This window comes from Mobula hypostoma, chromosome 1 (assembly GCF_963921235.1).
Source record: "Mobula hypostoma chromosome 1, sMobHyp1.1, whole genome shotgun sequence".
Lineage (NCBI taxonomy): Eukaryota > Metazoa > Chordata > Chondrichthyes > Myliobatiformes > Myliobatidae > Mobula > Mobula hypostoma.
This window is the reverse complement of record NC_086097.1, coordinates 177,376,396-177,390,600: the sequence shown is the minus strand read 5'-3', so window position 1 is coordinate 177,390,600 and position 14,205 is coordinate 177,376,396. Positions and strand designations below refer to the sequence as shown.

The 14,205-nt window shown below is 46.2% G+C and overlaps 1 protein-coding gene across 1 annotated transcript in view; it reads right to left on the bottom strand.

Annotated features, from left to right (window-relative positions):
* The window catches only part of LOC134352777 (cadherin-2-like), a 210,090-nt gene extending 204,025 nt beyond the window's left edge, over positions 1-6,065 (bottom strand). Inside the window, exons 1-2 of the mRNA XM_063060225.1 lie at positions 5,679-6,065; positions 1,077-1,185 (exon numbers count right to left, since the gene is read on the bottom strand). Coding sequence (XP_062916295.1) covers positions 1,077-1,185; positions 5,679-5,723 — 154 coding nt within the window. The 5' untranslated portion in view covers positions 5,724-6,065. The remainder of the gene's footprint in view (positions 1-1,076; positions 1,186-5,678) is intronic.
* Between the last annotated feature and the right edge of the window lie 8,140 nt (positions 6,066-14,205).

The window sequence follows — 14,205 nt, the reverse complement described above, 5'->3', positions numbered from 1 at the left end:
CCCCATCAACCTGATACGCCTGCACTGCAACTTCTCTGTAGCTGCTTCACTACATTCCGCAGTTTTATTTTTATCATCTCAATAAAATTACGTAGGACTCAATCTACCAGGAAAGTGTGGCTTTCCACTGTATCTCAGCATGTGACAATAATAGACCAATACTATATACTTCTCCCAGGAACCTCAAAACAGTTACTTAGCCAACCCTGCCAATGACGTTCAGGGATACCATTCTCCCCAACAGCTTCAGAGATCTGAAAGACTTCATATCCGATAAAACAGAGTTGATATCCACAAACATATTGCTCTACTCTTTAATATCAACTACTTTCCCAATAACACACGACTTCACACTGACAAGGAGCCTCACCAATTCAGTGTTCTCCAAGGAAGTCTGAAAACCCAAAAAGCCATTTCAGGTTTGCAAGACAGCATCAAACTCAGATGCAGAATTAAACACCAGCAATTTAGGCCCTTAAAGTCAGAAGTTAAGCCTTCAGTTGCTTAAAATAATGTCAATTACCAAATGACAAACAGCCAGCACAAAGTATTTCTTCACATCCAACCGTTAGCAAACAGCTTCAGAGATCTGAAAGACTTCATATCCGATAAAACAGAGTTGATATCCACAAACATATTGCTCTACTCTTTAATATCAACTACTTTCCCAATAACACACGACTTCACACTGACAAGGAGCCTCACCAATTCAGTGTTCTCCAAGGAAGTCTGAAAACCCAAAAAGCCATTTCAGGTTTGCAAGACAGCATCAAACTCAGATGCAGAATTAAACACCAGCAATTTAGGCCCTTAAAGTCAGAAGTTAAGCCTTCAGTTGCTTAAAATAATGTCAATTACCAAATGACAAACAGCCAGCACAAAGTATTTCTTCACATCCAACCGTTAGCAAAACAAAATGTGGATGAATTTTCCAAGAGCAATATTTGCATTCTCTTTGCTCTTTCACTCTCTTATGCGAAGCTCAGAGGGACAGTACATCAAACCAGTTCTCCTCCGCCCAACACAAACATCCAACGATCTTTTGCAAAGGAAGTGATACTGAAAACATGAATTACCATTTAAGAGCAGTTGTCCTTTCTGAATGTCTCTTGACACCACTGCGTGGTATGTATCTTCTGTAAATCCAGACATGCACAGCGAGATTCCATCTGCCTCCACTGTTATCTTTGGGACGGTAAAAAGAGAGGATAAAATGTGATTTTTAAATTGGAATTATCTGATGCAGCTCCCTCTGGTCTAAATCAGAGTTTTACATCAACAAGCAGAGGAGGGGGTCCATCCCATATTGCCTACGTAGAAGGACATCAAGGGTTAGAATTGCATCATCCAGCAGGGAAACAGGCCCTTCAGTTCAACTGGTCCATACCAACTAAAATGCCTAAAGCTAGCCCTGTTTGCACATACTCGGCTCATTTCCCTTGGAACCTTTCCTATCTATGTACCTGTCAAAGTACCTTTTAAATGCTGTTAATGTATTTGCTTCAACCACTTCCTTTGGTAGCTCAATCTATGTATGCCCCAGCCTGAGTAGCAAAGTTACACTTCAGGTTCCTATTAAATTTCTCCCTCCTCACCTGAAACCTATGCCTCCCTTGATTCTCCAGAGGACCAACATTGGAGAAATTCACTATAAAATGTTTGTGAAGTATTTTTTCTTACTGGATTTAGTGTTGCAATAATGTTCTTCCTGCCATTCTCTTGTAATATAACTGAACACCTTGCAATCCTATCACGATAGCTTGAGTCAAGGGTGAGTTTATTGTCTTAGGTTGCAACGTGACATTGAGCTGAAGGGCCCATTTCTGTGCAGTACATCTTCATAATTATTGCATACAAAGTGGCCTCAGTCTATTCGGGCTCATCAAGTAAATCATCTGGCCCATCATTTCCAAACAATTCCCCACTTTTCCTTTACAAAGGTACCCCCCTTTTAAAAATTCTAAGTACATTTATTATCAAAGCATTATACAGAATACAACTGAGATTTGTTCTTCCTTTCAGAAGACGTCAAAACAATTTTTAGAATTAACTGTCGAGCTAGCTTCCATCAACAGTATTCGAGACACAAGACATATAGAAAAGGCCCCTCAGCCCGTTGAGGCTGCATCAATCGCTTTTAATCTCCCTACATATCTGCCATTTTGCCCAGACTCTACCATCACTCATACAGTAAGGCAATTTTACCATGGCCAGTTCACCTACCAACACATTCTTCTTTGGGATGTGGGGCACCTAGTCACAGGGAGAACATGCAAATTCCACACAGACAGCAGCAGAGGTCATAATTTGTCATCACTGACATGGTGAAACTAATTTCATGACACATATCAGTGATCATAAATCTGATTCTAAACTTCGGTTTCTGGTGCTGTCAGGCAGTAGACCGGATGTCATCAAATGGGACTATGTGCTATGAGTCAGTGGCTTAACACAAGCTGCATCACTCTCCCATCGTATTTGCACCAAAGAAATACAGTATGGCAGCAAGCCCCTTCAATTCACCAAATCCAGCTCAACCATCATCACCCATTTACCAATAATCCTTTTAAATCGCATTTTTTTTAAATGCTCCCCACATTCCCATCGATTCCTGCTGGATTCTACTAAGAGAGATTTTCAGTGGACCTATTAACTGACCAACTGATAAGAATGCGTTAAAACTTTGCATTGTTTAAACTTCCAGCCAATGTTAAAATTTATCTTAATACACACTGAGATATTTATGTAGATTAAAACAATTTAAGGGTGATAAACATGAAGACAACTTTGTCAGTGAATTATAATAGGGGAGAGGGTAAGTAAAAGAGTTACAGGCTAGGAGAGAATAATTTAAATGATGCAAGAGTAGCTTTCACAGCCCAATACATTCAGAATCAGAATTATTACCACTGACACGTTGTGAAATTTATTGCCTTGCAGCATTCTTGATATTTGAGTACTCATCAGCCACAAGATTCCTGGAGTTCTGGTTTCTGAATGGTCTATGGTCATCTTATTATTAATGTCTTGCAATATTTATGTTTCTAATTTAGTTTTTTTAAAGTCTTGCAAGTACCACTGGTGCAAAACAACAAATTTCATGACATACATCAGTGATAAGAAAATTGATTGTTTAGGAAAGATTCACAAGGATGTTACTGGGGCTGGGCTCCTGATCATAAGGAGGAATGGATAGGCTGGAATTTAGGAGTCTGAGTGACCTAGTACTGTATAAATCCTGAAGGTCACAGTTAAGGTGGGTGGTCACAGTACTTTTCCCAGGGTGAAGAACAGAGAACAGTGATTCAAGATGAGAGCAGAAAGATTTATTGGGCAAGCTATTTTGTACAGACAAAATACAGTACATGGAACAAGCTGCCAGAGGAAGCTAGTTGGGTACAATTCCAACATCTTAAAGATTTTGACAGGTACACGGATAGGAAAGGTTTGGGAGATGTGGGCCAAAAACAGGGGAATCAGACCAAAAACTTGGTTGGCATGGACCAGTGGGGCTGAAGGGCCTAATTTACAGCTGTAATATTCAAATCCAAGCAAAGTCTGTCTCATGCAATCTGCGTTAGACAACAAACTTAACAATTTATTTAAAAAATCTTCATTTGGCTGGAAATGCACCCAATTTTGATGAAAGGTATTCAGCTTGAAACGTTAACTCGTTTCTTTTCACACAGATGCTGCCTGACCGCTGAACATTTTCAGCATGCTGTGTGAATGATATAGGTTCATGGTAAGTGGGAAGAAATCCAGAGGGTACCTTCTTCACCCAGAGAGTGGCAAACTGAGAGAGAATCACAGACAAGATTTTAAAATGTGTCGTTGAAAACTTGAATTGCTTAAGGATCAGGGACAAGCGTTGGGCAACGGGGTGATTACAGATTCCAATACCAGGGCAATTTCCCTGCCATACAATTTGCTGACAAACTCGACTGATTTATAATGCTTTCTTAAAAGAAAACTCGATTTGAAAAATTAGTTACAACTGGTGTGGATACTGTTAGATTGGTGGGGTGGGGGGGGGGAGCAAAGAGGAGAGGAGAGACTGAATTGCTATATTTTAAATGCACCTTGCCAATCCCTGGATCAATGGTAATTTAATCCTTGACAGCAAACTTTAACCTATTAATCCCCGGTATAATTTATGCACACCCAACCTAACATTTAGAGACAGCTATCCCTCATAAACATACTGAAAATATTAAAACATAGACACAACAACCACCATGTGCAATGCATTATCAAAACAAAAACCTGACATCAAATGCGAATGCCGGCGTTCTATAAACACGTTTTTAAATTTTCCTTCCAAACTCCACTTCAGGTTTCTAGAGGTCAGTCGTAGAAAGAACGTTACGCATTAATGCGAGCAAAGTTCTAGTATTTTTCATCCGAACTCCGCCCTCCACTGTTATTTTGTTGCATTTTAAACCAGTCTCTGTTGTACTGGTCTTTATCCAAACCCAATGCAAAAAAAAATACAGCCATAAAGCCTGTTGTAATTCAAATCGACCTAAATGTGCAGTTAACGGGAAAGCCATTCACAGATGCAATCCTTTCCCCCCTCGCTCTTCATTGTTTTCTAAAACTGCTTCTTCCTAACATGCTAAGAACCAAGGGAGCGGGCCGCAGTAGGGACAGGGTACAAATCGCCAAAAATGTATATTCTAGACGCCTCCAGGGTCACCTGCTGGAAAATGAGACTGTACTGCATTAGAAGGTTTAATGCAGCGAAAAGCCAGCGCCGAGGTTTAAGCAAGGTGCTGGCAATCAGGGACGATGCAGGGCCGTAAATCCGTTCACACTGCGCCGTCTCTCAATGTGCAAAGTGTCTCCCCCCCCCTCAAAAAAAACGAAAGACTGTGAGGTCTTTATGCAATCTAGCCCTTTCGATTCACGGAACATTGTGCATTTTTCGGAAACTTTAAGTGAGTCCTCTCCTTTACACAAGAGATGTGCAAATCTTGAGATTTATATATCTTTACAATCCCAAGATTTGCAAAAAGCGAACTGCAAATCGTGGGACTATACATACAGATGGTACACGGGGAATAAAAGGGGCGCGGGAGATGTGTCCTTTTAATCCCCTCTGGAAACAAAACACGGCTGTTGTCTCTGCGCGCTAGGGATCGATCCCTCCCTCGACAGTGTCCCAAGACCCTGCTTCTACTCTCAGTTGAAGTCTTCCCGTCTCACTCTCTCGGTCAGTGCTCAGTTAAACCCTCCGCCCGACTCAGTGATTGTCCCCGTTTCTGTCTCAGTATCTTGGTAACTTGTCTCCCTCACCTACTGGGGAATGTCCCACCCTCACTTTGTCTCTCCACTCTTCGTCCAATCCTTCGTTCCTTATCCATCCCCTCCTTCGTCCCTTCCCAATCCCCCTCTCCTTTCTCTTTCCTCTGCCCTCATCTTCCTCTTCCCTCTCCCCACTCACCCTTATCCTCTCACCCCTTCCCTCCCTCTCCACCCTTTCTCCTACTCTCCGTCCATCGTTCTCTCGCCCCTTCCCTTCCTCTCCCCATCCAGATCTTGCCACCCTCTCCCCTCCCAAGTCACCATCACTCTTTTTATCTCTCTTCTCCCCCCCCTTCCATCAGACCCCTCCCGCCTCCTTGTCTTCAGTCGCCCCGCTCCGAGGCACCTGCGCCGGGGAAGGTGCTACTTACCCACAGTACAGCCGCCAGCAGCACCGCCGCTTCTGTGCGAACCATGGCCGCGGGGCGGCTCCGCTCCACTCGGGCCTCTTCTCTCCCTCTGACCCGGCCTCGAACTCCTGGGCTCCGGGGGTTGCCCCCCACCCCCTGTCGCTGTCCGGCTCTGACCCGCCGCCCGCGAGGCGGAGAGAGGAAAGGGGAGAGCGGAGAGGGAGCGATGTAGAGAGCGATGCTGATACGGAGACAGAATGGAGCCCGGCGGCGAATACAAAGTATCAGTGGGATATGACTGGATACAAAGTGCCACTTGGCTCCGGCTGGATACAAAGTAACGGCGCTCCGGCTCCCAGCGGCTCTCACTCAATGAGTGCCCAAGCCCCGCTCGGCTGCGGCGCAAGAGGCGGAGCTACGCCCCTCCCACTAATTCCCACCCCTACAACGCACCTCCCACCCATTCCCATCCCATTCTGTCCCTGCCCCTATCACGCCCTACCCCAATTAAGTAATGTGAACCCTTACCTGCTGCTACCTCGCCCTCCCTCCACATTCCCACCTGACTACCCTCTTTCATTGTTTCTGTTCCTGCCCCTCCCCCCCTCCATCCCTTGCCACTCCCACCACATCACACCCCTTCACCCCTCCGCTGGTAACTCCTCCCCAGTTCTCCCACCGCTATCCAGGTACCCAGCCAAAATCCCCCTTTCGTTCTCCGATAATCCTTTCCATCCTGCCCTCCCCTGTCCAACCTCACCCTTCACTCTTCCCTCCCCTACTTCCACCCCCTTACCCTTTCTCCGAAGCCCTCGCCATCCAACACCCTCTGATGTCGGCTACTCCACCTTCCCCCTTTCCGTCCCTCTGTTCCCCCTCTCCTTCCACTGCCCAAAATCAAATCCATACCTTCCACCTTCTCCTTCACTCTCCCTCCATTCCCACCTTCTCCCCACCTCCTACATTACATTCCACTTCTTGGTGTCTTTCCCCATCCCTTCCTCCGTTCCTCAGCCCTGCCCCTCCTAAACAACCACTTCACCATTGCCTCATCATTACCCATACTCGATATTATACCCTCTTAGCCACCTCTCCCCTCCTCCCCATCTCCCTCCTTCCACTCTTTCCCTTTCCCCCTCCCTCCTTCCACTCTTTCCCTTTCCCTCTCCCTCCTTCCATTCCCCTCCCCCTCCTCTCCCTCCCTTCTCCATGACCCCCCACTGAACCATCCTCTCCAGCCTCCCACTTCCTCCCCATTTCCCAAACTTAACCTCATCCTTTCTTCCTCCCACTCAACCCTCCTTTCCACCTCCTCCTCTATTCATCCTTTCTCTCTTTCCTCCCCCATCTGTCCTCCCCTTCCCCCTCCTCCCCATATAGGGGAGGAGTTAGAGGGGTTGGAGTGAGTTGGGATTGGGGTAGAAGAGAGTGGGATTAGGGTCTCAAAAATGAGGGATCAGAGTAGGAGAGAGATTGGGGTCAGAGAAAGGGAGAGTGTGGGATGGGGTCTGAGGGAGAGTGTGGGATGGAGGTGGAGTTGGAGGGAGGGAGAGAGAGGGATGGGGGTGGGAGAGAGTCAGTTTGGGGTTGGAGAGAAAGAGAGTGTGGGATTGGTGTCAGAGGGAGGAAGAGAGTGGGGTGGAGGAGTGGGATTGGGTGGGGGAGAGGTAAGGGAGGATGTAACAGTGAGTTAGGGAGAAGAGGCAAGTATTCCTCCCTTACCTGTCCCCCACCTAATCCCACTCTCTCCCACCCCAATCCCACTCTCTGACCCTTCTGCTACCTTTGCCCCAACCCCACTGCCTGTTCCTCTCCTCGCACATCATTATTATCTACCCATGTACCAATAGTCTGCCCCTTCCTCACCCACCACATACTTTTGCCCTCCCTTTCCCTCCACGTCCTCTCTCCCTCCATGTCCTCCCCCTTTCCTATCCCCATCTATTCTTTGTATCCATTCCTCTTTTTCTCACACTTTTTGCAACCATCCCTCCCTATCCAACTATCCTCTTCCTCTAACTCCTTTCCTGTCCCCCTGCCCTCCTTGACCACCCCTCCCCAACTTTCCCTTCCATTCTCCTTCCTATTCTCAGCTCATCTCAAGCTGTCTCCTCCCCTTTCCTCAATTATCTCCCTTCCTGCAATCTTGCCTTCGTATTGCTCCTCCTTAACAATTCTATCCCATCTCCCCAATCCTTCCTTCCCATCTACTGCCCTCCCACACCCTACCTTACCCCTTCCAGCTCCTTCCTTGCCCTCTAGTACCCCCTCTACCCTCCTCACTCCCCCTCCTCTGACAATCCTATCTTTTCCCTCTGTTTCGTCTTGTACGCAACCACTTCACCTACCTCCCCTCTGGTGCACTACCTCTTCTCCCAGCCCTCTGCCCTACCCTCCCCTCTCCTTCTGTGTTTCCCACTCTCTTCATCCTCATTTTCCTCTGCCTTCCCTCATTTTTCTTTACTCCTTCCTCCTGCCCTCTTCTCCTCTCTCCCCTCAACCCCTCTTTCCAAACCCTCCTCCTTCTTCGTTTCCCTCACCAATACCCTTCCCATGTCAATTCTCCTCAGCCTCCTCTCCTCCTCCTCTCTGTCTCCCACCTCCACGCCTCGTCTCCTCCCCCTCCCAGAGTCAGTGAGTCATACATAACACAAACAGCCCCAACCATTTCACGCTGACCAAGATTCTCATCTAAGCTCTGTTTGTCCCATATCACTCCAAACCTTTTCTATCCATGTACCTTTCCAAGTGTTTTTTAAATGTTGATGTTGTACATGCCTCAACTACTTCCTCCGGCAGCACATTTCATACACCCACCACCTGTGTGAGAAGGAATTGTCCCTCAGGTGCCCTTTAATTCCCCTCCATGCACCTTAAAGGGACAGATTCATACAGCAGAGAAACCGACCCTTCAGCCCATTCTTGCTATGCCTCACCCATCTATGCCAATGCTCTTTGCTAGCATTTGTTCTGAAACCTTCTCTGCCTCATGCAGATACTGCTTAGATCAGAGTTCAAAATAAATTTATTATCAAAGTATGTACATCTATGTTACCATATACTACTCTGAGATTCATTTTCTAGCAGGCAGTTACAGGACAAAGAAGTGCAGTAAATTTTTACAAAAATCTGTACATAACAGGCAAAGACTGATGAACTTTGAACTCTAAACTTTGAACAGCCAGTGTACAAGGAAGCCAAGATCTGAAGATCATAAGGTATAGAAGCAGTTAGGGCATTTGGCCAAATGAGTCTGAACTCTTTCAATCATGGCTGATTTATTTACTTTCCCAGCCCCTTCTTCTTTCTGCCTTCTCCCCATAAAGTAACACTGGGAGCATGAGTTGTAAAGAATCCTTCAGAGTGAGTCTGTAGGTTGTGGAATCGTTTCAGGGTAGTAGTGATTGAAGATATCCATGCCAGTTCAGGAACTTGATGCTTATAGGGTACAAGCTGTTTCTGCACCTGGTGGTGTGGGTCCTAAGGCTTCCATACCTCCACACTGTCTGTAGCCTTTTTCATTGGTGTGTCCATCTCAGGCTGTGATGTAAACAGTTAATATACTCTCCACTGTGTATCTATCAAAGTTTGTCAAAGATTTTAGTGACATGCTGAATTTATACAAACTTCTAAGAAAGCAGAGACACTTACATGCTGGTCCCAGGACAGATCCTGTGATATGATAATGCCAAAGGAATTAAAACTCCTGACCGTCTCCATCTGTGATCCTCCAATGAGGACTGGCTCATGGAGCTCTGGGTTTTTCCACCTGTAGTCAATAATCAGCTCCAGATGCATCTAGATGTTGACTGCCTCCACCATCTTCAAAGGCATTGTATTTCAAGTGTTCTTGAAGTGAAAGTATTCTTCCTGATATCCTCTCTAAACCTCTTACCTTAAACATGTGCTCGCTACTCTTCTTTCTTCTCCTACCCCTTCTTCTCTTGAACCTTTCCCCGCCTATCCTCCCCTCCCCATTTTTACTGTCCTCTCCCTCCCTTTGCATTCCTATCTTTCCCTCTTCCCCCTTCCTTCCCCGCAGCCTTTCTACCCTTCTCCCTTCAGTAGGGCATCTCTATGAGTGAGCCCAGTATGGGTTAGTGTTGTTCGTGCACGCACTGACCCCATGGGCTCAAGGTTCTTGCAGTTTATGAGGACGTGAGCAGAGACTGCAAGGTGAAGAGCAAACTGACGCAATGCAGAGGCCCATTCAGGAATGTGGTGCTCGAGAGTCCAGTACTGTTAGGAGGGTGGAGGATGGTGGATATGTGGAGCAAGCTGCCAGAGGAAGTGATAGAGATGGGTACACTAACAATATTTAACAGACATTGGGCAGATATATGGAAAGGAAAGACTTAGAGGGATAAGGGCCAAATGCAGGCAAATGTGACGAGACCATATGATCATAAGACATAGGAGCAGAATTAGGCTACTTGGCCCATTGAGTCTGCTCTGCCATTCAATCGTGGCTGACTAACTTTCCCGCTCAATCCATTTCCTGCCTTCTCCTCATAGTCTTTGATATCCTTACTAATCAAGAATCTATCATCCTCTGCTTTAAATGTACCCAAGGACTTGGCCTTCACAGCTGTCAATGACAGTGAATTCCACACATTCACCACACTCTGGCTTAAGAAATTCCTCCTCATCTCTGTTCAAAAGGGCCTTGCTTCTATCCTGAGGCTGTGCCCTTTCATCCCAGACTGTCCCACTATTGGAAGCATTCAATATTGAAGCCTTTCAACATTTGATAGGTTTCAGTGAGATCCACCCACTCCCACTCATTGTTCTAAGCTGCAGCAACAGGCCCAAAGCCATCAAATGCTCCTCAGCTATTAATTATTTCATTCCCAGGATCATTCTCATAAACGCTCTCTGGATCCTTTCCAATGCTAGCACATCTCCTCCCCAAAGTATCCAATGCCAGCTCAGGTATACAGAAGATGCCAGACAGGAGAGCAGTCCTGTTCCAGGGTTTCAACCTGAAACATGAGCAATTCCTGAGATGCTGCTCAACCCGCTGAGTTCCTCCAGCAGACTGTAAGACAAGTAGGCAACTTGGTCAGCATGAATGACCGAAGGGCCTTTTCCATGCTGTATGACTCTATGGTTATGATACTCTGCAAATCCAAGTGCAGAAGGCTGGGTTCCCAGGGCTGGAGAGGAACTTGGAGTGAGATGGGAAGGGTCCATCTTGGAACCAATTACACGGACAGGAATGAAAAAACTTCTGCTGAAGGATTATGTGCAGCCAGGGTCCAAAGTAAGGGCACCATGGTAGCGTAGAGGTTAGCCCAATGCTATAACAGCTCAGGACACCAGAGTATGGAGTTCAATCCCAGCATCCTCTGTATGGAGTCTCTGTATGTGCTCCCCGTGGAATGCATGGGTTTCCCCCAAGTGCTCCAGTTTCTTCCCACAGTGAAAGACCTACTGTAAATTGTCCCATGATTAGGTTAGCGTTAAATCAGCGTTGTTGAGGGTTGCTGGGGTGGTGTGGTTCAAAAGTCCCAAAGGGCACTGTATCTCTAAATAAAAATAAAATATATTTAAAACCAGAACCACAGTGGCTACCTAAACCGCTGCAAATTAGGAAATGTATGGTTCAGAAAGTGGAGCAGGAGAAACAGTGTTCAATTCATGAGCATTGGCATGAGGAATGGGGCAAGAGAGAGAGATTCTGTTGAGAAAGGCTTCAGGTTTCTTACTGAGATACAAAAGACAGCAGGTGCTAGAGTCTGAAGCAGAAAGTGAAACTGCTGGAGGAATTCAGTGGGGAGAAATGGACAGTCAACATTTTGAATCTCTAATATATTGACTGTCCATTTCCTTCCATAGATGCTGCCTGACCTGTTGAGTTCCTTCAGCAGTTTGCGTTATGCTTCATGTTTCTTTCCCATCCTCCACCCACTCCATCTGCTCACCACCCACACACTCCCCCTACTGGGTCCCCTCTTCCCATTGTTCCCACCAAAAATGCTGCAAGAGGTGCAGGTGTAATCTCCAGAAAGCCATCTCTCGAGCGAAGTGCAGATTCTGGACAAGACTGAAATCAGTGAGGGATGTTCAACAGCAGTGGCAGGGCTTGGGTGTCATAAACTCCTACAACGTTGAATCTTGTGACATAGAGGACAGAAGAGCTTCACTTCCATATGAGCTCAATGCCTCTTAGGCTCACTTTGATCACCAGAACAGGGAGGTACCATTGCACATCCCATGCCTCCCAATGTCTGAAGATGATGTGTGGGCTGCCTTCAAGACAGTGACTCCAAGGAAAGCATCCAGTCCAGACAGAGTACCTGGCCGAGTACTGAAGACCTGTGCAGACCAACTGGCTGGTGTATTCATGGATATCTTCAACCTCTTGCCACGGTAGCATGTGATATCCACCTGCTCCAAACAGGCTTCATTCGTACTGGTGCCCAAGAAGGGCATGGTAACCTGTCTAAATGGTTATTGCCCAGTGACACTTACATCCATAGTGATGGAGTGTTTTGAGAGGCTGGTGTTGGAGAATATCTGCTCCTGTCTGAGTGGCAACTTGGATCCGCTCCAATTTGCCTACCGAACCAGCAGGTCTACAGCAGGTGCTATCTCATTGATTCTTCACATCCAGACAACAAAGGTGCATACAACAGGATGCTCTTTATCAATTACAGCTTGGCATTTAATACCAACATCCCCTCAAAACTAACCAGTAAACTTCAAGACCTGGGCCTCAATATCCCCTTGTGCAGTTAGATCCTGGATTTCCTCACCTGTAGACCCCAGTCAATTTGGATTGGCAAAAATATTTTCATCTCAATCTCGATCAGCACAGGAACACCGCAGGGATGTGTACTTAGCCCCCTGCTCTACTTGCTTTATATCTATGACTGTGAGGCTAAGTACAGCTCCAACACCAGATACAAATTTGTTGATGGCACCATTGTCGAGGGCTGTATCAAAGGAGGTGATGAATCAGCAGACAGGAGGAAAACTGAACGTTTGGCTGAGTGCTGTAATAACAACAACCTCTCACTCAGTGTCAATAAGACCGAAGAGCTGATTGTAGACTTCAGGAGGGGGAAACTAGAGATAATGGACAATAGACAATAGACAATAGGTGCAGGAGTAGGCCATTCGGCCCTTTGAGCCAGCACCTCCATTCACTGTGATCATGGCTGATCATCCACAATCAGTATCCAGTTCCTGCCTTATCCCCATAACCTCTGATTCCGCTATCTTTAAGAGCTCTATCCATCTCTTTTTTGAAAGCTTCCAGAGACTTGGCTTCCACAGCGCTCTGGGGCAGAGCATTCCATATACCCACCACTCTCTGGGTGAAAAAGTTTTTCCTCAACTCCGTTCTAAATGGCCTACCCCTAATTTTTAAACTGTGGCCTCTGGTTCTGGACTCACCCATCAGCGGGAACATGCTTCCCGCCTCCAGCGTGTCCAATCCCTTAATAATCTTATATGTTTCAATAAGATCCCCTCTCAGCCTTCTAAATTCCAGAGTATACAAGCCCAGTCGCTCCAATCTTTCGACATATGACAGTCCCACCATCCCGGGAATTAACTTTGTGAACCTACGCTGCACTCCCTCAATAGCAAGAACGTCCTTCCTCAAATTTGGAGACCAAAACTGCACACAATACTCCAGGTGTGGTCTCACCAGGGCCCTGTACAGCTGCAGAAGGACCTCTTTGCTCTTATACTCAATTCCCCTTGTTATGAAGGCCAGCATGCCATTAGCTTTCTTCACAGCCTGCTGTACTTGCATGCTTGCTTTCAGTGGCTGATGTACATCTAGATCTCATTGTGCTTCCCCTTTTCCTAACTTGACTCTATTTAGATAATAATCTGCCTTCCTGTTCTTACCACCAAAGTGGATAACCTCACATTTATCCACATTAAACTGCATCTGCCATGCATCTGCCCACTCACTCAGCCTGTCCAAGTCACCCTGCATTCTCATAACATCCTCCTCACATTTCACACTGCCACCCTGCTTTGTGTCATTGGCAAATTTGCTGATGTTACTTTTAATTCCCCCATCTAAATCATTAATATATATTGTAAACAGCTGTGGTCCCAGCACTGAACCCTGCGGTACCCCACTGGTCACTGCCTGCCATTCCGAAAGGGCCCCGTTAATCGCTACTCTTTGTTTTCTGTCAGCCAGCCAATTTTCAGATCCGTAAGCCTGTAATCATCAGAGGATCAGAGATGGAGAGGTTCAGTAATTCTATATTTCTGGGTGTCACTATCTCAGAGGACCTGTCCTGGACCCATCATATAAACATAATTGTGAAGAAAGCACAATCACACCTCTATTTCCTCAGGAGTCAGCAGAGATTCAGCATGTGCGGTATTCTCTAAAGGTTAACTTGCAATCTGAGTCAGTGGTAAGGAAGGCAAATGTAATGTTAGCATTCATTTTGAGAAGACTAGAATGTAAGAGCGAGGATGTGATGCTGAGGCTTTATAAGGCATTGGTCAGACCGCACTTGGAATATTGAGAGCAGTTTTGGGCCCCTTATCCAGAAATAATGTGCTGGCATTG